At 44.3% G+C, this 23,175-nt stretch overlaps 2 protein-coding genes across 4 annotated transcripts in view; one reads left to right on the forward strand and one right to left on the reverse strand.

The window, feature by feature from the left end:
* LOC308302888 (neurotrypsin-like) overlaps positions 1 to 19,569 on the reverse strand; it is a gene marked incomplete at both ends in the record, with an annotated part of 70,910 nt that extends 51,341 nt beyond the window's left edge. The window contains 2 exons of the mRNA XM_080747206.1: positions 10,656 to 10,698; positions 19,495 to 19,569. Coding sequence (XP_080603332.1) covers positions 10,656 to 10,698; positions 19,495 to 19,569 — 118 coding nt within the window. The remainder of the gene's footprint in view (positions 1 to 10,655; positions 10,699 to 19,494) is intronic.
* Positions 1 to 23,175, forward strand: part of eef2k (eukaryotic elongation factor 2 kinase) — a 369,092-nt gene that overhangs the window by 307,883 nt on the left and 38,034 nt on the right. The gene's annotated exons all lie outside the window — the stretch shown is intronic.

Genomic DNA, 23,175 nt, shown 5'->3' on the forward strand with positions numbered 1-23,175 from the left:
AATTAAAGCTCTATTCCATTTAGTGCAACAGTCTCTCCAAGGAGTCAACATTAATAATAGCAGCCCCCAGACTGTTTGAGTAACACCTGTGAATGAAGCAACATTCACAACTATATGGCTGCACGTTTTTGAGGCATAGGCTATATTAGAACCACGATAACGGGCATTATAGACGTATAATGCTCTTTAAGAACTTACAACCAACCACAAAACATTCTGTTGGACTGAAATAATGGAAATGAAAGTGAAAAGTTGACGACACGATCGAGGCAAAATCCTTCCATTGACACTTTTTCATCATTTCGCCTGCTACGCAGCGCTGCTTCAGATAGTCACTCCTCTTGTCTCCTTGCTTCGCTTTTAAATTGTTTAAAAATGTTGTTTTCTCATGGTGTGTCGCAGTGTGCCGAGCCTCCGAGGCAGGTTTTTGGTTGACAAGTCTGTCAATTTGATCAAGAAAAGACATCCCAAAATCATTCCTTTTCCTTTTTTTGTCTTAAATGTCCAGAGTCCAGAGTGTGCACAAACAGAACACAGTGTTGTAGCCTATTTGTTGGGAATGTTGTCACATATTCACATTTGAGACAAATAAACATGGAAATGCAAAGGATACGAGGAGAAGCCCATGCAAGTGAGCGCTACAAGACTCAGAGCTGTGCCAACACATCAAATGTGTTGCACAGCTGTGCTTTTGCCAGCCGTGTGATACAGCCTAATCCGTTATAATGCAACTAGCTCTCGGTTTGAACTTGAACTTTTTGGACCTGTGTAGTGGCAGATAAAGAAATATCAACTGGTGTCTTACATTTAAGAAACCAGTAGACTTTTATTTTTTATTTTTTAATCTGCAACCACAGTAATCCACTCTGTGAGTCTGTTGGTGCTTACTTGCTTGCCATTATTGAATAAACTATCACTTATAAGGGGAGCACACACCAGCTGTGGGCGGCTGCGCAGCACAGCATAGCAGTATTGGTGTGTCCATTTCCCCTGGTGGGGAAAAACATTTTCACTGCGCAGCAGTACCTAGAACAGCGGCCTATCGGAGTGGCGGGCGAGGTGTCAGACCGCCGGTGTGGGTATATTCATCTAAAATAATGGGGGCGGCTGTTTAGAAGTGTGCCGTCCACAGTCGGTTCCCCTTTACTTGGCCTGCCAATATGAGAGGCTATTTTTTGGTAGTTTATATTATGTTAATGTTTCTGGTAATTTTTAACTGGATGCATGCTGATCCACCCAGGGCCGGATTAAGAACACAAAGGGCCCCTCAAAATGCCTCAAAATGATCATCATTATATTTTCAGGGGCTCTGTCGCTTATTTACGCGAAAAAGAAAATCACAGCCGTGTGAGGTGAGCGGTGGTGATGATAATATATAGAGATATCCTGTGACGTCATGTCATGTGTAAGTTATAACCCCATGAGAAAACCCTTGTAAAACCTTCCTCAAACTTACATCATCCAACGGGCAAACCCTTTGAAAAGCACGTTCAGTTGAATTAAGTCACAACTGTTCCTCCAGCCAGTCAATCAATTGAGGATTGAGGACTACATTTTGTGGAAACAATTAAGCACTTTCTAGCCTGATGCAGGGACAACATCAAGGCACAAATTCCATATTTGGGCATTAGTTGATCTGGAGCTCCATATATGGAGCAAATCTAGTAATGACATCATGCTAATGTAAACCTATGTGAAGTATCTAACTAACCAATGTAAGTCTGACATCACAAACTCCATATTTGGGCGTGGTTGATCTAGAGCTCTGTATATGGAGCTCCATATATGGAGCCGGCGGAAACATCTAGTGCTGACATCATGCTAATGTAAAACTCCATATATGGATATGAGCTGACTCATCGTGACATCAGTGCATCCAGCCAGGTGATATAAATGGTTGCAATCACACCCTGAGTCAGATACAAGCAGTATTCAGTCCGCTCGTTGCCTATCTCCAAGACACGACTTCTCAAGGCTATATTCGCATTCAACCTTCAAGTTCCTTGACCGATTCTCACCCGGAAAGTCTCCAGCACCTTTCCTACGAGTCAGGGTATTTGGCCCGACAACCCAGATAACTCTGCATTTATACAAGGATCTCCACTCTTCTTGATCTTCAGGGTTAACTCCCCTCTGTGTAGAAATACATGTTCCGCTTTGCCACAGACAAACCTCTAGGGCGACGGGACCAGACCTCTGGGCCCGTCGTCCCAGGGAATCCCTGGAGTGACATGGGTCAGATAGGGTCGGATTTGCCCCGGGGGAGGCCATTTTTTGGGGGCGACGCGGTTGGTATTCCCTGTGACGTCTGCACAGACCCCAAGGGCCAAACCGCCAAGTCCTGCCTGGAGTGTCAGACCTCTTACTGCAGAACTCATCTAGAGCCACATCAGAGGGTCACAGCTCTGCAGACGCACACACTGATTGACCCCGTGGAGAGGCTGGGCGACAGCAGGTGTCAGAAACACGACAGGCTCCTGACGTTGTTCTGTCGGGCCGAGCAGGTCACTCTGTGTGACTTCTGCATCGGGACGCACAGCCAGGACCACGAGGTCGTTCCCGTCCAGCGAGAGAGTCGAGAGAAGAGGGCTCAGCTGGCCAAGGAGGAGACCACAGTGCAATGCATGATCCACGACAGGCAGCAGAAGGCCAAGGAGTTCAAACGTGAGGTGGGGCAAAGCGAGGAAGACAGCAAAAGTGAGATCAGAGAAATCGTGCAGGAAGTCACCACCATGATGTCTGCCATTGAGAAGATCAAAGCTGAGCTCATTGGTGCCGTTGACGAGAAGCAAAAAGCAGCAGAGAAACGGGCTCAGGACCATGTTCAAGATCTGGCTACGGAGTCTGGGTACCCAGCTGAAGGAGCTGTTGGACACCAAGGACAACCTCCAGCTGCTTCGGAAATGTCCATCCCAATCCATCCTCCCAAACACTAAGGACTGGTCTGCCAGCAGCGAACTGGGAACTGAGCACATGCGTCAGTCATCAAGAAGTTCAATACTTCAGCTGCATGCAACAGTCAATCAAGTGAGTAAGGACATCAAGAAGTTCTCCGATACACAGATAACCGATGTTGCTCTAAGAAGGATGCGGCAGTATGCAGTGGACGTTGTCCTCGATCATTTAACAGCATTCCCAATGCTCATCCTGTCCAGTGACGGGAAACAAGTGAGCATGGGCACAATGCAAAGCATCGTGATCGTCCCAAGCGAAAGGACTTTTTCCAACAGTTTGGCGGTCCTGGGAAGACAGGGCTTCTCTTCAGGGAAGTCCTACTTTGAGGTGCACGTGGGAACGAAGATGGAATGGTGTATCGGAGTGGCCACCGAGTCTATTAACAGGAGAGAGGCTGTTCCTCGCCATCCCGACAGTGGACTCTGGGCTTTATGCTTTATCGTGGATAAGCATGAATCTTGGTGTATCCCTGACATCCCAGTCTACTGGAGAAAGGTGGAGAAGGTCGGGGTGTTTGTGGATTATGAGGAAGGCTGCGTCTCATTCTATGACGTGGAGACGAGATGCCTCATTTATTCTTTCACTGGCTGCCACTTCACTGAGAGAATCTACCCCTACTTGAATCCCTGTGACAATCAATATGGAGAAAACCAGGCGCCATTGGTCATCACCGCTGTCAGTCATACTGAGTGATTGATGGGGGAAAGAGGCATGCCTACATGCCTTAATAAGATCATAATATCATAATCCTGAACTAGAACTAGGTTCAATTCTGGGAAATTGCAATTGTGGTTACACTGACGTGAGTTGCGAGGAATCCGCTGGGGAACGCATTCCGTCTTACAGAAACCATTTCAGAAAAAAAAAAAAAAAAAAAAAAAAAACATTTAGTTCTACTGAACTAAATGGACTTTTGGGGCAAGAAAAGGTTAAATGAAAACAGGCTTACTTTAGGTGACATAAAAGTTATCGGACATATTAGAAGAACAGTCCCGTTGCCTATAGCAACCACACTAATTAAATACATTTATCTATCCATTGCTGCCAGTAAGACGAGACGCCTAAGGGCGAGGTCGCGCCATGTCTTGGCCATCTGGCCAGTGATGTATATCGGACCGGTTACCCATATATGGAGATCCATCACAGATATGGGCTTAATACTGATGACATCAGGGATCTCCATATATGGGCATAAAAGGGATTTGGTTCCCCTGGCATCACAGGGATCTCCATATATGGGCATAAAAGGGATTTGGTTCCCCTGGCATCACAGGGATCTCCATATATGGGCATAAAAGGGATTTGGTTCCCCTGGCATCACAGGGATCTCCATATATGGGCATAAAAGGGATTTGGTTCCCCAGACATCACAGTGATGTCAGAGCGTGTTGTTAGAGCGTGGGAGTCAATCAACAAAAAAGACAAGCGTTACCCATACTTACAGATACGGTCAAGATTTGACGATTCTGATGCTAAACTGTGACCTGGTCACAATTAACTGAACTTGCCCTTAGGGAAAACGCATTGTGCAGCCATTAGGTTATGTTTTGTTTTGTTCTGTCAGTATCTACGTTGTATATGTGATCAGCAATACCGGTAACCAGTGTATAAAAAATCACACCTAGTGTGAAGTGAGCGGTGCTTATGAGTTCATTTCATAAAGCGTCCCGCTTGCCAATCACAGCACGTCCTGCGAAGCTTGACCAATGGGACCCTGGCGTAAAATAAACTTTGTGGCAACTTTGAGACTTTTGAACACATTTTACCCCCCGATTTTCGACTGGACAACAAACTTTGAGCTGTTTGTGCCAGGATGTAGGCCGGACATTGTAGTCACACTTCAATTTGCCGGACAAAGCCAGATGTTGTAGCTCCTGTACCAGGAGCACCGCTCAAAAACACTGCTTGTGAATATTGTAACTTTGTCTGAAAGGGTGTCATATAATACCATGAGGTATGGGCCACGAGGTGGCATGACACTTAAAGGACCAGGTCACCTCTGGGACAACCAGATCTTATTTTATTGTTGTTTGGGACACGATCAACGCAATCCTGAGTTATTTTTTGTGTTCAATCTGTGTTTTTAGATATTTTAGTATTTCAGCCGATTTCAGCATGCTACAACTGGTCATATGATGCAAAATGCATCATATGACCATATGTAGCATATGTAGCATGCTGTAATACTAACATATCTAAAAACACAGATTAAACACAAAAAATAATTCAGGATTGTGTTGATCGTGTCCCAAACCACAATAAAATAAGATCTGGTTGTCCCAGAGGTGACCTGGTCCTTTAAATAAAACGAGAAAGATGCAATTGGAAATTGCAAGTGTGGTTGCACACGTGCAAATAAATATCTCTGTATCTGTCAGTCTTGTCCCTATTTGAGCATGTGCGCTAATACAAACCATTATGTCCTTTTCCCTTTTATGCCCATATGAAGATCCCTGATGTCATCAATATTAAGCCCATATCTTGGAATCCCCATAGGCCTACATGTACATACTGTGTCAGTCTCATGTGTTCTATGATGTCAGACATCTATGATGCCAGTCATCTCCATATTTGGGAAAAGTAACATTTTTAATTGTGTGTGTCTCTCTCTATATATATATGGAGCTGACTAACATCACCTGGATCTCCATATATGAAGATCACAACACTGACCTCATCAAACCATGTATAGCCATACATGGAGATGACTGGATCATCACTCAGAGCTCCATATATGGAGCTGGCCAATATCTATACTATAATTTTGCGAATGTCTGTCTGAGTGAGTGTCTGTCTGTCTGAAACAGCGTTTCTCCTCAGTGGCTGGAGCAATTGATCTGAAATCGCATCACAATTAGCATATGAACACACCTAACATAACTGTGAAGCCCGTTTGTCACTTTCACAAATCGTATGCTGTATATTAGCATTTTTATGGTGTATCTACTATCTATTCTGCATCTAGCTTGAGGCTAATCTATTCTGCATCTAGCATGAGGCAACATGTTTAACCAGCTCTCTCTGTGTGTGTGTGCGTGTGTGTGTGTGTGTGTGTGTGTGTGTGTGTGTGTGTGTGTGTGTGTGTGTGTGTGTGTGTGTGTGTGTGTGTGTGTGTGTGTGTGTGTGTGTGTGTGTGTGTGCAGGCAGGCGGGTGTGTGCGCAGGCGCACACACACACACACACACAACCAGGGGCGTCAATTGGGTATGGCAGGTGTATGCAGCTGCCATACCCTGGGTCCAGGGGGGAAAATAAATGTTACTTTTAAATATAAATCCATGAATGTCTCTTTGTCTATCTGCGCTGGATATTATGTTGTTAAATTACAGTAAAATAACTACAAATGCAAAAATGTACAAAATGTTCACTTTAACAAGGTATTATTCTCCAAACTTGTATTCTCCCCATCTTGACAAAATGGTATATACCCAGGTTCCGCAGGTCAGCTGCACAGTCAGGTGCAATGCATTATTGTTAATTGTGGCACGTTTACCAACATGCCAAGTTTAGCTGCACTTGAACAACCGTTCCAGGCTGCCATATCCAGCCCAAGAAACCGTAGAAACCTGGGTAAAAATCTGACAATGTGAAAATAGCCGATCTACATGCTCACAACGCCTCGCAGCATGTAGATCTGCTATTTTCACAATAGAACCGTGCTATACAACATGCAATGCCTCTTTTCCATGAGGACTCCCTTTGCCATACCCTCCTAGCTTTTGCTGAACTGACGCCACTGCACACAACACTCTCCTCCTCATTGCCACGACAACCACCACAATCTGCCTATTGCCATGGGAACGCACAGTCTCCCTGCTCCCATAATCCATTTCTCAGCCAACAATGAGTATTTGACACGGTTCGCACATGGAGGCAAGCTGGATGGGGGGCAGGGGGCGCGTGTGGGGGCTGGCAGCAGCCTCTTGTACACCGACTGTATACACACACGCACACACAGATGCACGCACACGTGCGCTCGCACACAGCTCACGCTCACTTGAAGGCGTGTTAAATGCTCTGTTAGATGTGCTAATACGTAGAGCGTAGAGTTACTCGTTTTACTACAAAACAAATAAATGGGAATGTGACAATATTACGCTTCTGTAAGTGTGCGTGTAATCTCATCTTGATCATATCTTGGGTGGGAATAGATCAGGGATGAAACTAATCTCTGTGAAAAGCGAGCGTTTGTTTAATTAACCCCCGACATCCCTCATTCGGGCCGAACGAACAGAGCTACAAGCTCGAAATGTACGTCACATCGTGAGCTTGTAGAGATGCCGTTTTCGCTGCCGTCTGCCATTTGTCGTACGACGACTTACAGTATAAGAGGTTAATTTCCAAGTAGTGAATGCGTGTTTATCAGCAGACGTAGCTCAGACTCATCTTAAACGTGACCTCCGGGGTGATTGATGTCCACCTGATCAGACATATTTATTGCTTCGTTATTGATCAATGCTAGCTTGGTAATCGGATTTCGGCAGCATTTAATTGTTGATGAGCAGAATCCTTATATCTCAATATTTCAACTTAGTATGTTTTTTCTTTTTTTGGTAAATTGATGCGCCAGTTCATACACAAGTGTAGCACAAACAAAGTGAAAATAGCAGATGTACAAGCTCACAACGCGTTGCGATGCGACGCGTTGTGTGCTTGTAGATATGCTATTTTCATCATTATGAAATATAAATATATGTATTTTTTTACATACACAGTTCAATGACCGACAGCGACAATTTGCTTTGTCTCCCCCTTTCTGTCCTTCATGTGTCTGAGCGCGTGTGCGTGTGCTGTCTGTGTTTCTTTTTTTTCCCCTCCAGCAATAAGAGAGAAAATGATGATCTGGCTCCTCCTGCGGTTCCCTCAGCCCCAACCCCCCATCATCCTCATCATCATGGCCACCCGAGAGGCTGAGGGACGGGGAAGGGAAGAAGAGGGAATGAAGGAGAGGTGAACGGGGGGAGGTTGGGATGGGGAGGAGATGGTGGGGGGGTAGAGAGGGATTGGGACAGGAGGAGCTGATGAAGGGGATGAGGAGGAGAGGTGACTGCGCAGTGGATAGATGGGTGTACAGGACATGTGAAATGATGAACAGAGAGGGATATAGCAGAGGGATGAAGCAGAGAGAAGATGAGACGCGTGTACTGTACGAGAGGCTGGGAAGGAGCTTGTGAATGATAGACATGGGGGTCACCGGTGTGTCCGTGGCGAAGACTTTGGTCTTGTCTGTGGCACGTTTTGGGGATTTACACACCATTATACATATCGTCGTTGTCGGGTGAAAACCTTGTATGTCCAAAACCGTTTGTTTTGTATTTATCATTTTTAAAATGATTTAAACTAGTGCAAACAGACGATCTACAAGCACACAACGCCTCGCGGTGCGAGGCGTTGTGTGCTTGTAGATCTGCTGTTTTCACTACTTTTGTGCGACGGCCTTGTATGATGAAGCAGGGCTTTACGTCACGGAAAAACGTACAAATTTGAAACTTGGAGATACGAGGTTTTGGCCCGACAGTGGCGATATATATATATGTAAGCAATTTACCCCGAGTGAGAGGACATTATGCTCTCATAATGTCCGCAGTGAGGGTGTTATCGGACGAGGCGCAGCCGAGTCCGATAACACCCTCACTCAGGACATTATGAGAGCATAATGTCCGACCCCGAGTGGTAAATAGCTTTTCTACCACTTTTTCCCGTATACATGAAAGAAAACACATAGTTGTAACTTGCAAGGATCTTAAGTTACAATCATTATTGCCTATAAAACTTCCGCGAGACAGCAGATAGTTCCACCAACAACATCTTCTACTCACCAACAGATGGCGCCAACTCCATACTAATCCATGCGTCTAGCTTACAGCTAAGCTAACGTCAGTTAAAAGCACCGTTCCGGCCGTAAATAGAGGCTGTTCGCTTCCAGAAAGGCATAGGTTCAGAGAAAAGGGGCTTTAAAGTTGGCGGATTGCATTGGATCCAAATAAATCGGCGACGATAGTACGCACGTTAGTAAACATAGGACCGCTGCGACCTTCATTTGTTGGTTGGGGGAAAGGTGTTCTACTACCTCCTGAAGTCCCCGGATGTACACTGAGGCGCATTGATCTCGGACACACAACTTTGCGGCAGTTGTCCTCTCATAACCTCCGGAATTTAGCCAATCAGAATCCAGTATTTGAACACGTGACTCGAAAAAGTGGTAGAAGTTCTTATTTATATCGTACCCAATTACTGAATGTCAAGTCTCCAGGTTTTCGTTAGAATATGTATGACACTGATTTACTACGACACTATGGCACATTAGGAGTCCAAGTAGAACTAGTGGTTCTCACATTTTTTCATTTGCAAGGACCTCCTTAACTCTAAGAGTGTTCAAATTGAACCAAATGGAACCATAAGGGTCCATTTGGTTCCATTTGAACACACTCAGAGTTACAGACCTGTTATCAGGGGCGGAGGTATAGGCAAAGCAGCCAATGCAGTCACATTAGGGGGGAGGGGGCCCACCTCCGGAAAAAAAACACTTGACTCTTGACAGTAATAGGTGAAATGCCCAATCAGATCAGTTGCTTGAGGCCAGCTGTTTCCTGTTTACTTTCAGCGGTAGGCATGAAGAATTTTCTCTCTTCAGCTGTTAGTGAGACCTGCCGTCTGTTTAGGGCTGTTTATCGGTAGTTTTTTACAGCATGGCTCTGAAACTAATATCTGATTTCTTTGGTGGGCCCGCCGCCCAATTAAAAAAGAAAAAGAGTTGTAGGCTACAGAAGCAAGTAGGATAGCGTTGATTAGTCCGTGACTCAAGAGGAGGAACAGAATTTCCTCAACTCCCCAGATGTCCTCAACTAAGGTAATTAATAGCAGTACTGTACCTATTGTGTTTTGATGGCTGCTGTTGCCTACTGTATTGTGTTGGCAGCCGCTGTGCTGCCAACTGCTGCTATAGTCAAAGTGGTGGAAGAGTTCAGGTGACTCCCGATCATTGAAATGAGTCGACAGCATTAGGGCCCGGCTGGGGGTCCCTACGCCACTCACTGCCTGTTATGGTCATTCGGGGCTAGCTCTTTATGTGTTTCTGGTAATATTATTGTCCGCTCATTTTGTAATGTCCGTGAATTTTGACAATAATGTCACACCACAAGCCAGCATGGCAGAGACCCCTGGTGATAGAGGCTGTAGAGGAGGACGGTGGGACCCGACTGATACAGTATATCCTATCATTTGACATTTTTGACGACATCATGTTCAACCACTTTCAAACTGGTATCCCAATTATGGGCATAGACTACCGGTATGCCCTACAAAGCCATTGTGCAGTAACTAGGAACAAAAATGGACTGATATTTGATAAAATGGTTTAAAAGTGTTCCAACTGGTCAGCCTAATGAGATATACAGTAGAATGAGAAGTGGTTTTACACTGTATAATGTTCTTGAGGTTTATCCCCCAATATCATGAAGGCTAATTTGATCTTTGGGGTACACAAATATGTTGGTGTGTCCAATAACGTAATTACTGCACTCTGGCTTTGTATGGCTGTGAGCTTGTAGATCAGCCATTTTTTGAGAAATGGGACAACCGGGTTAAGTGATAGTTTTGTGTTCAAAATAAAAGGTTAAAGCTCTATATATTGTGACAGTGATCATTGCCATAGGATTATTGTTCTGTAGTCGATCGATTGATCGATAGCTGCCACCTACCTGAGCTCTGCACCTCGTTCATGTAGCCATCATCGGCCACCACCTGAGAGAGAGAGAGAGAGAGAGGTCAGAGATGCAAATTCAGAAATCTTGTTCACAGTCGATCGCACAAAATATGAATACTGACTTTGTGCATTTCACAAAAAAAGGCAGCGCGGCTACAGTTCTGTCACACAAAAGAACAGAATGGTTTCTGACAGGACTGCTCAACGTGGGCCTTTACACAGTATTGTGCAGGCTGCCAAAATGAAGTCTCGTGTCAGACGAAATCTTTCACTTACTTCCTCCGAGCAGATTCTATCCATTAGAGCGATGGTTCTCCCAACTTTCTTTACCGCTGTACACCCCGCTAAGGTGTTTTTTCTGCTGAGCGTAGCCTTCACCGGCACAAAACATTCTGCTTTCCCTGATACTGACACATTTTCAGCATTTCTGTCTTAGATTTTTCCTTTTCTTTCTCAAGGATTCTCCTATTTTGTCCTTGTTTTCAGTTGTACATACATATGTGGTTGGTTGTACATTTCAACCGCTTATGAAGTTTTCTTTTTCTTTCTTTTGACTTTCATATTCAAAACTCACTCAGAAGGCCTTGTCGGAAATGGATACGGTGAACAAGCTGTCAACTTGGCTGATGTAGATTGGCAATAGGTTGTATTTAAATATTCATCACGCATGATAAATATTTGATATGATACTTTCCAGTTTTAACCGATTTCATGAACATGGGATAAATTGTTCATATCCAATATCAGACAAAAAAAATACCCCTAGGAGAACCCCAAAATACCCAGTGTCACTAGTACACCATTTCACTGCATTAGAGCGTTCACATCCCTCTGTTGAGTATGAAATAACATAAAATGATATGCATCACAATTCATTTCCTTAACCACTTAAACCCTAATAGCGTGGCCTTATTACGGCGTTCGATAGTTCGATGTCACATACATCCGATGCTGGTGAATGCTAACCTGCCAATGCTGGTGAATGCTAACCTGGTGAATGTTAACCTGGTGAATGCTACTATGCCTAAACCTAACCCTAAAACGTAACCCTTAGTCGGACTAATGGGACATCGAAATATCTATATTTTACCCCCTGTATTCACGTCAATTATTGAAAATAGCCAATGTATAAACTTAGAACTTGCTGGCTTGCCAAATACTTTCTCTTAATGTTCTGCCAAAGGTTCTATTTTTGCAGAATGTTTCTATTTTTACTATGACTACTACTCAAGTGTTTAATGCTGTTCTTGGTAACAGTAATCTTACATATGTATCTTAGCAGGCCTTACATAATCCACACTAGATCTGTTTTACACATTGATGTGGAATACAACTTTAACTCTTGAGAGTGTAACATTAAACCAAATGGACCCGTACAAGTTCAATGATTGTTAAACATCTGCATTACTTTATTCACCAGAAGTCTTTACAATTAGAGAATGTAGAACGATTGTTATTTTGATCGATGTTTGCCTGTTATCACTCCTAAAAGTCATCAATACAGCAAGGAATTGTGGACAAAATCTTATCCGACGACAACAAAATATTCTAAGCTTTGGATCAGAGAGGCTAAATGTCATCAAACGGTGGTCCGTGGCTCAAATGCCAAATAAATAATTGGTCTTGACATGAAAATAGTTGAAAACCACTGCTGTATGTGTGACCAGCAACTCTCCACCAAAGTCAGAAACCAGATAACCTCGACTCGATCTTTGCAGCATCGTAAAAATTACGAGCAGCGTCCCATTTCAGTCGCATTTTGTGAACGTATCTTGTCTGCTAATGGCTGGATCAATAAGCTTCAGAGGCAGGGGGAATTACCAAGGCTGGGAACAGAGAGAGAGAGAGAGAGAGAGAGAGAGAGAGAGAGACTCCACATGAAATGTGACTGGGATGCTTTGGTGCACAGAAAAAGAAGAAAAAAGAAGCATGCCCGCTGAGATGAGAAGGCCTCCTTCTGATGATAGAAGACAGAAATGCAGTGAGGATCACATGTTTTGGAAAAAATCAGGTCAGATATCTTTACACAGCGGGACACCTGATGAGAGGGAGGAGAGGGAGGACACACGATCACACGCACGTGCACGCACATACACAGCTAGTGTACCGTAGATGGAACAGGCCTATTGAAAGACGAGTGGAATATGCTGTACAGTTTGTACTGTATCGTCGTTGTCGGGTGGAAACCTTGTATGTCCAAAACGGTTCGTTTAGTACTTGTCGTCTTAAAAATGATTCTAAACTAGCAAAAATAGCCAATCTACAAGCACACAACGCCTCGCGTCGCGAGGCGTTGTGTGCTTGTAGATCAGCTATTTTCACTGCTTTTGTGCGACACTTTTGTGTGATGAAGTAGGGCTTTCATTTAGGAAAACACGTACAAATGTGAAACTTGGAGATACAAGGTTTCTGCCCGACCGACAGTGACGCTATGTTTCACCTTCAGTCTCTTTCTCGGCTCTGTATCTCTCCCCCTCCTCCCTCTCTCTCTCTCTCTCTCTAGACAGTCCATCTCTCTCGTCAGCACTCCAACATCCATCAACATACTGTATTGTATAATAATACTCTCTCTCTTCCCAGAAGCCACTGGCAGCCCGCTGCAGCAGCCTAATGATATTAGACCCGCGAACAAGAGACCTGTGGTACCCCAACATGAGTGTACAAATCTCCATTCCTATCAAATCCCACGGCTTGGTTAGTGCGCTAATCGGATGTGACACTCCCACCACCTGCGTCCAGTATACATACAGTAGCTGCACACACGCATGCATGCGCGCACACACACATACGCTCACATAGCACAGAGATGGAGAAGTGAGGATGAGAGAGACAGAGACGATAAAGCCTCATTTTTACTTTTTGTGTAAAAACCGTGTTCAGCGACAAACCATTAATAAATGAGCCTTAACTGAATTACTTTTCCACTTCATTTGGCCAGGAGAAGACTTTACTGTAGCACTGCGGAAGTGTTTTTAACCGCTTATCCTCCTTAAACCCAACCTTTTTCATTTAAACACAGATAGCAGATGTATTCAAGCTTGTGGCTTATTCTCTATTTCCACTATTCATGCTCTGTGTAGGCATCCAGGCATTTCTTGTGCCGAAGTGTCAAGAATACAAATAATTTGTATGAATTCTACATTATATAAGATTTTATTTCCCCTTCTAAAATGTTGAAAATGCCACGAAACCCTAAATTGGAATATTCGTATTTTCCTCAGATGAGAGGACGATAGTTCTACAGTATATGTTGTGTCAGTGATGCATACTTTCAGTCATGTTGACTTGTATATCGTCTCTGTCGGGCAAAATCTGGGATATTTCAACTTTTTTATGTTTTGTCGGAAAGTTTTGTCTGAAGAATAAATGCCCTACTTCATTAATGCCCTACGGGCCTACATTATTTCATCATACGAGAGTGTTGCACAAAATAGTCATTCTACAAGCTTGAAGATCGTCTTTTTTCACTATTTGAAATAGATTTTATTTATATACATAATACGTTTTGTAGCCTACTTGCAAGGTTTCCACACGACAGCAACGACATTATGTAACGTTTTGATTGTGGATCCCTGGAAGAATAGGCTGCTATAGTAACAGGCGTCCAAGACCAACTAAAATAATCATCTGTTTATTGACTGTTATGAAGTGTTGGGAGGGGAAGCATCATTATCCCAGTCCCCACACACCTGAATCCATTCACTCCTCTTTCAAGTCACTTTCAAACGCCCTCCAGCTTTGTGTCATGTTTGTCCAAGGCTTTTTCCTGGTTCAATGGAAGTTGAACTTCAAAAGGAGGAAGAGTTCTACGACTAGAGCACTGGTTCTCAGCGTTGGGTCCGGGGACCCCCAGGGTCCACGAATGGACCCTTAACAGGTCTGTGACTCTGAGCGTGTACAACATGGAACCAAATAGAACGTTCCATTTATAAACCTGTTAAGGCCTAAAGACTTCTAACAACGCCTTCTAAATGCCACGTTTTCTGAAAAAAAAAACATCACATTTGTATTCAAAGGAAGAAAAATAATTATGTTGCTATATATCGTCGCTATATATTATCTATCTATATATTGGAGAAACCAATCCAAAACTGTTACTTTTCAGGATTCACATCCAATTAGTCGCAGATCCACTCAAGCTCGAAAACGTGTTGTTTCGTGCCGCGGTTCGAACTTGGAGATCTGCACATTTTGATGCTTTTCTGTGAAGCTGCAATATGATCAAGTAGGGCATTCATTTACAGTTATAATATGGAGATGAGCGAATTCTGCATGACAGCAACGATATGTGTATACACTATACAGTAGCAACAGCTAACACCGATGCTGTCCTGGATTGAAAGGCAACAACGTACAGTATATAGGCTACAACAGGTCTAAATAATGAATACTGAGAATGTTACCGTGTAGATTAGGGTCTCTGAGATAAGAAAGGAGGGGTCCATCCATGGCCTGATAATCGATAGTGCTTAAATCTAAGGCGCTTTACAATGATAGTGCATTACATTCACCCATTCACACACAGGAGCGTGTTGATATTTCGACATAACATTAATATTCTACATCCCAGTATTTCGACGCGGGTGAATGTTAACCTGGTGAAATGCTAACCTGCCGACGCCCGTAGTCGAAATAATGGGACGTAGAAATAGCGAGATTTCCCCTTCACACAAACATGAATACAATAATGGCAGAGCAAAACATGCTCATCGGGAGCAACTAGGGTTTCAGAGTCTTGCTCAAGGACTCTTCGACACTAACTCAGGGGGAGCCCGGGATCGAACAGGGAACCTGGCTTCCGGTCCCTCGAGCAGCCGCGCTACCACCTGAGCCACTCCAACCCTAACCACACTTATAGCCACGTAGTCCGACTAATGAGAGACTTTTGTAATCCTCCTCCGGCCTCTGCCGCCCATAGTACAAACTACAAATACTACTAGTAGACTGCACTCTGTCGAGGTGCCAACTTGGGCCTTGAGCACTCATAGTTACTTTCTGAAGAAACCGACAATTGTAACCAGCAGAGCGCGCAAGTATGGTGATGAGTGATGTATGTACAGTATGTGGGTGGGCAAGTTGGCTCTCTGTCGAGGTGTCAGGTCTGCCAACCTGCACCTTGTTATTTATATCAGGTCACACTTGTTGGTGGTGACTAAGGCTGGGCGATATGAGGAAAACCTTCGATATTCGATAACGTGGTTGAATACCTCAATATCGATATTACTCACGATATTAGTAAAAACAATTGCATTATATCGTTTTTAATGGTTTTCTGCTTTAGGTCCACTGCCTATCTAACCCAGATAATGAATAGTATGCATGCACACTGCACAGTACACATAGAATAAAGAAATTAAATTCCTTGTTTCCATTTTCCAACAATGGTTTTATTGAAATAACCACACCTGGTTACAGATGGGCTGCTTTTTTGCATGTGCTACGTGCATGCATATTGTGTCTGTTAATTAATTTGACACATACACCAATACCTCATTTCAAGCCGTCTTTTGTCGATATGTATACCTTGCATGTTGATAGTACCTCGATATCGATACATTTTCGATATATTGCCCAGCCTTAGTGGTGAGTCTGGTGACATCACTGAGAACGCTGCTCCCTCATTGGCTAAAGGCCCATACTGTCGCCCTGATACTGACAGCACCGAACGCAGTACTTTGCGCGCTCTGCTGGCGCGAGTAATGAAATAAAGACAAACAAACCAAGGAATCTACCATCCTACTTGCGCTTTGGGAGCGAGCCTGCTGAGGAGGACTCTTGAGTCTTGGACTTTATTACAACTGCACTATAAAGTCCTCGGTCCATTTGGAGCGCTGGGGGTCCCCAGACCACCACATTGATTATACAGCCACTGTTCTAATTAAACCCAGGCCCATAATCACCAGCTTCCACTAATGACTTCTGTCCGGTTTTCAGTCTCAACTCCCCATTCGTGTTGCAGCGGCTAGGAAGTCCAGCGCTATGAAGTCCCCACATCAGACGACATCGCCCCAGATTTATGGCGAGGACGAGAACTGATTTAGTCGTAAATGAGGCTATTCTGATGATTAATTACAGCACGGCTATATAATTTAACCTGTGTGAACCCGTTGGGTTTAAATAAATTATCATTGCTTTTCCTCTCAGCTCATTAAAAACCCACATCGGGCAGATGTAGCCTAGATCTGTCTGTGCAGGAACAAAGATAGCATGGGCTAAATGTAATAATATTGCATTTTTCATACAATAAATCCTGTGGTTCTCACAGTGGGGTCCGGGGACCCCCCAGGGTGTTCCATGGGTTCCCCCGCGGTTCCAGCACGGGTCCCCAGCAAAAAAAGAGGAACAGTTTAAACACTTAAAGCGCTGTTTTATATTTCAAATGTTCAAAAATAGCCGAGCTACTGAAGTACAAGCCCACAAAGCGCTGCATGGAAAGGCCTTGTGAGCTTCTCTGCAGGTCTGCCATTTTTGACAATTGGTGAAAAAACCTTGACGAATGTTCTTGTTTTGTTTTCCCTGACAAAAACTCCTTTCAAATGGGGGGTCCTTCGTTCTGCAGCCTAAAATTACATACCAATCTGGGGGTCCTTGATAAGAAAATAAGAACCTCTGCACAGGGGCGTCACACCAAATTCTGGGCCCTGGGTTGGCTGGGTAGAAGGATTCACTGCGGGCCCCCCATGAATGTTAACTATTGAAAAATAGCAGATATACAAGCTCACAGCGCGGCACCGAGTGCTGCGCTGCAAGCTTGTATATCTGCTATTTTTTTAAAATCGTGAAAATGTGTGCAAGAAACCTATGTCAAGGACCCCCAAGATGATATGAATTTGGCCACAGACCCCCCATCTCAAAATATTTAGTTCCAGGGACCCCCCCCGGAAGCAAAAAATACATATTCAAAGATTTGCACACATTTTCTTGACTTTTCAAAAATAGCAGATCTACAAGCTCGCAGCGCGGCACTCGGTGCCGCGCTGCGAGCTTGTATATCTGCTATTTTTCAATAGCTAAAGTTACCAGGGCCCCTCCACCTTGGGCCCCAGTAACTCAGTCCCACTTTCCTACCCCTTGTGACGCCCCTGCCTCTGCAATAATAATAATGTAATTTAATGTAATTGTTGATCTGGCATCCTATAGCGTGTATAGCTTCAATGATGCTACTTCTATGCATTTGATGATGTACTGTAGGCCTATTACCTTGTACACTGTGCTTGCTTATTATGAATCGCTCTGGATTACGAGCGTTTGCTAAATGCCCAAACTGTAAATTGTGATTAACAGTAACAAATGGGCATAATTGCAGGTGCGCAGCGACAAAGGGAGGAGATGTATTCTATTATGTTCATCAAAACCCTTAATAGAACAACATCCTATTGTTCAAGAAGCGGGCAGGGTTGTCTCTCCACGAGCCCATAAAGGCTCTAATCTAATGCATATTGTGTGAATGTCTTTTCCCCCCATTTGATGGAATCGCTGCGACAAAGGGCAACAGCCCATGTCACTGTTCATTCACACGCTGCTGCCGCTGGGGGCGAATGAACCAACCAACCCACTGGTACCTCTCACGCTTTGCCCCCCCGCCATGGGGGAGTGTGACTGAGACCATTACTGCTCTCTCTCTCTCTGTGTCTCTGTGTCTCTGTGTGTGTGTCTCTGTGTGTGTGTGTCTCTCTCTCTCTCTCTCTCTCTCTCTCTCTCTCTCTCTCTCTCTCTCTCTCTCTCTCTCTCTCTCTCTCTCTCTCTCTCTCTGTGTGCGTGTGTTCTAAAAGGCTTATATATATAACATGTAAATTAACGACACAATGTGACATACAGTAGCCTAGCTTTGTTTACACAATGCTGTAGCCTACCCCCCAACTGTAGGCTATATACCGTATGTTCCCCATTTTCATCCTTTTTTATTATGTTTTGACACTTGCTTTGGCAATGTAAATTTATAAATGTATGATTTCTCATGCCAATATAAAGCTCAATTGAATTGAATTGGTTTGAATTGATTTGAATAATTGTGTGTGTGTGTGTGTGTGTGTGTGTGTGTGTGTGTGTGTGTGTGTGTGTGTGTGTGTGTGTGTGTGTGTGTGTGTGTGTGTGCGCGTGCGCGCGTGCGTGTCTGCCACCCCCCCCCCCCCCCCACACACACACACACACGCTCAGTTAGACAATGAGCTGGCAGCAGCACCAACCAACATGCAACATGAATGAACCCCATTATTTACACTGTGTGTGGAATGGATTGCCTGCTGCTGTAGCCTAATAATAGATAGGCCTAACCTACACCACGCACAATAAAACAATTATGTGTCGCCTTTTTAAACGCCACACCTGAAGGCACGCAGAAGCATGCAAAAAAAAAATCCCAAATCCATTGCCCTGGATTCCAGCAGCAGCAGGCTCTCATCATCAATAATACAATTAGAACGCCTTGTTGTCGCGCAGCACGACACACGTGGCACATCAATGTCACTTGTTTTACAAAACGACTCACAGCTTTTACATGTCGATACAGATTAGAATGAATGAGAAGACCTTCCTCTGTGACTGTGTTTTTCTAGGCGCACGTTGAAAACGGGAGTAGAGTAATTATCTCCAAATAGGCCACAAGATAAAAGGGAAAACAATCTCCATCATATTTAGGATAAAAAAAAAAAAAAAATCGCGATGGGTTGTAAGCTTACACGAAAAAAAGATCTGCTATTTTTTTAAACATTGGGGAGACAAATCTTGTGTTATTATGAGTTCCCTGGCATCAATCAAATGGGGGTCTCGTCTCGTGTCATGGTGACCGTGGGTGAGACCCCCACCACGCACTCTCATCAGCACCAACCACTCACCTCCGCCAGCACCGGGATGATCCACAGACAGGCTATCCCGATCAAACGCAACATTTCCCGGCCGGTCAAACTCATCCTGTCCGGTGGAGAATCCGTGGTGTCATCATATCATATCATATTATCCCCTGGTCCCTTCTCCCATCTCCCACTGCTCACAAACTCTGCGTGGACTGTAGCGTTTAAACGCGTGGGTCCTCCTCTCCTCTCCTCTCTCCTTTCTGTCTCACTGTGACTCACTGGGGCAAACACTAGACTGTAGACGCGGATCGGAGAGGTTTTTACGCGCGTGTAAAATACAGCAGAGTAGAGAGCTAGGGAGGGTGCGGCACTGAATACTGAACTGAACGCAGGCAGGTCCGCAAGAAACCTACACCAATATGATGATGAGAATAGTGGTTATAGCTCTGCAAAACCGCTAGGCTGCTGCAAGACAAGAGCATCTCTCTCTCTCTCTCTCTCTCTCTCTCTCTCTCTCTCTCTCTCTCTCTCTCTCTCTCTCTCTCTCTCTCTCTCTCTCTCAGTGCATTCTGCATTGTAAAATGAGTGTTAATGATGATGGTCAGAAGAACAATATAGTGAGCTGGAAATTATATTAAAAATAGTTTAAGATACTAAACCAAACCAGTAAGACTCCCTAATCGGGAGATAAGCGACCGCCAGGTCGCAGCGTGATTTTAGGGGAAAATGTGTAGGAGCAGTGTACAAAAATGTGTTTGAAAAAAATCAGCCTGATGGTGGCGCTATATGGGACAGATCCATGTTGATGACATGAGTGTAGTCATGCTGTGTAGCCTACCGATTTGCGTGATTTTAGGGCAAAATCTGTTGGGGCAGTGTCCAAAAATGTGTTTGAAAAAATCGGCCTGATGGTGGCGCTATATGGGACAAATCAATGGTGATGGCATGAGTGTAGACATACTGTGTACTGATTTGCGTGATTTTAGGGCAAAATCTGTAGGAGCAGTGATTTGCGTGATTTTTGGGCAAAATCTGTTGGAGCAGTGTCCAAAAATGTGTTTGAAAAAATGGGACTGATGGTGGCGCTATATGGGACAGATTCATGTTGACGGCTCTCTTGGCGCCGTCGAGGCGGACGCGTGGGTACCGGCCCCGGCTCTCCCGGTCGCTCCTAGCCCGAGTTACGGCATTTTATGTGCTCAGCAGTGGCGGGGGTCCTCCACTAGGGGTGCGACCACTTTTGCATCCATTCTGGAGCACCAGGAGTCGGTGGTTCCTGGTAATTCCCCGTGAACAGCCCCGTTAGGGTGGTCATTTTTGCACTTTTTGGTGGCGGCGGGAGGGGGTCCCTGGGGGTCCCTGGAGCTCCGGGGGTCCCTGGAGGTTGTGGAGGTTGTGGATTGGCAGGCAAGGAGTGTGTGTGCAAGGTATGGCATGGATTGGAGCAACGGTGGCGGAGATATGAGTTGGGGAAAAGTGTGACGTGACGGACAGACTGACAGACTGACTGACTGACTGACTGACAGACAGCCGGTGGAGGTTTTGGTAGTAACTGCGACCTGACGGTCACAATTAATGTACTGTACCTTCCAGGCCAAGGGGACCTGTCTGTCACTAATAGGCTATCATGTATTCCCCACCTCTCTGGTAGCTAGAAATTGAAAAAGTGAAATTGTAATGATGTGAAAAATGAATGAATGTGGGTTTTTCATTCTCAGCATGTTGTCATTGTTTTTGATCTGGCTTTGTATGTATGTATGTATTAGGGGTGTATTAGGGGTGTAACGATGTAACATTTTAACAGCGATACGATACACATCACGATGCATGGTTAACGATACGATACATGGACGATATTGGTTCATTCATGGCGATATGATACGATACGATTCAATGATTTAAAATCGATATAGTAACTATTTTGCAAAGAAATGAAATCTGTGTAAACGTGTAAAAAATCTATTATTATGGAAGTAAACGCTGTGATTATCTTGCAAATACATGGACATTATATTTCAACACATATGGACAAACCTTGACATGAACACAGAGATTACACACATTTATCGATAGACCAAGAGTAGCTATATGAAATGGAAGGGTAATTAGACCCCTCTTTTAAATTTTCTCTCTTGAAATTGCCAAATACAAGGCACAAATACCATCAATTACAATCAATTATTTGCATTGCAAACCGATTCAGTACCGATTACCGCATTTTAAAACAATACAATACAATACAAAGCCAAAACTGTACGATATTTTGCTTTTGCAAACGATATACGGTAGTAGATCATTGCAAATTAAAATCCATTTTTCGATTCAGTTACTATTATCATTACACCCCTAGTACGTAGACCTACAGTATGTATGTGTATGCAGGCACGTGCACACATAGACATCAAAATGGGCTTGAGCCCTGCCCTTTTATCCGTCTGTAAAAACTGCCCTTTCCAGACCATAAATGCAGTTTTTACCATATGGTGAAAGAAATGCAAATGACCTCTTTCCATGCCATACCTGGAGGCAACATTCAAGAGATTGCCTTTTCCTGAACTTGAATGCAGCGGCTGCATCTTATGTTGAAAGAATTGCCCTCTCTGTATAGAAATCCATGCCGTTACGCCACATCTCCAGTATTGACTTGATTATGCTTAGTTCAGTGTGGTATCACGCATCGGAAATAGCCGACCTCCAAGCTCACAACACGTCGCAGCGTGACACGTTGTGAGCTTGGAGGTCTGCTATTTTCGATATTTCCACCAAAAGGCCCTTTTACACATTTTAGCTCCAGCCCCTCTTCTGCACGTCTGTATATAGGCCTATAGGATCTGGCTTCATGACTATATAATCAAACCAATTTCACTGTATGAAGTGCATGTGGGACCTCTTGTAAAAATCAAGACTTTGAAAAATGGGTCAAAAACCCCGTTGCAACCCTGCATGCCCCACTGAGAATTACAAGGGCATTCTCAGAGATTCCACATGGAGCAGCCCCGACAACGGGTGGCGAGCTGAACTAGGCCACATTTCAACTTTAAATTAGGATGCCAGAAGAGAGCAATCACATTCATTCTACAAACACTTAAAAGCATGCAAGCAAGTGACCTCAACTTCTGCATTACAAAGCCCTTCATCTGAGAACATAGAATAGAGGAGTCCGCTCAGTCAGTGCCGTGGCTAGGTATAAGCGACTGCCTAGAGCGCAATCTCAAGGGGGGCGCCGCAGACAGTTAATGAGCCACCCAAACCGACCCAAAACCGACTAAAAACACCCCAAAACCCGCATAAATCGTGTGCGCGCGAGTGGAGAGAGGCACATTCGAGAGAGCTGGCAGAGAGCGCTGATTAGGCTGGCCACGGGTCTGCGCTCAGTCAACCGGTTCCGGGGGCTGGTATAGAGGTTATGAGCATGCATGAAGTGAATCGCCAATCGAGTGGCAAATTGAATTTAACGTTGTTTAATGCAATCAGAAAGGACTTTTCTGTTTGCATATATGGACTGTCAAGACCAGAAAGTATTTTTTTGCCACTCAGTAGGCGTTACCGCATAACCTCCGGCCCGGGTGATGTCACACGCATATCCTCTATAGGAGAATTGGGCCCAGTCCCCGAAAGTGCACATAGTATATGTGTGGGTAGGGAGTGGGACGTGCAGAGAATGTTAGAGAGGCAGGGACTGACATTTCTAAAAGGGCCATTTGGTGGAAATATTGAACATAG

Source organism: Nannobrachium achirus (genome assembly GCF_963921795.1).
Source record: "Nannobrachium achirus genome assembly, chromosome: 18".
In the NCBI taxonomy this organism is placed as follows: Eukaryota; Metazoa; Chordata; class Actinopteri; order Myctophiformes; family Myctophidae; genus Nannobrachium; species Nannobrachium achirus.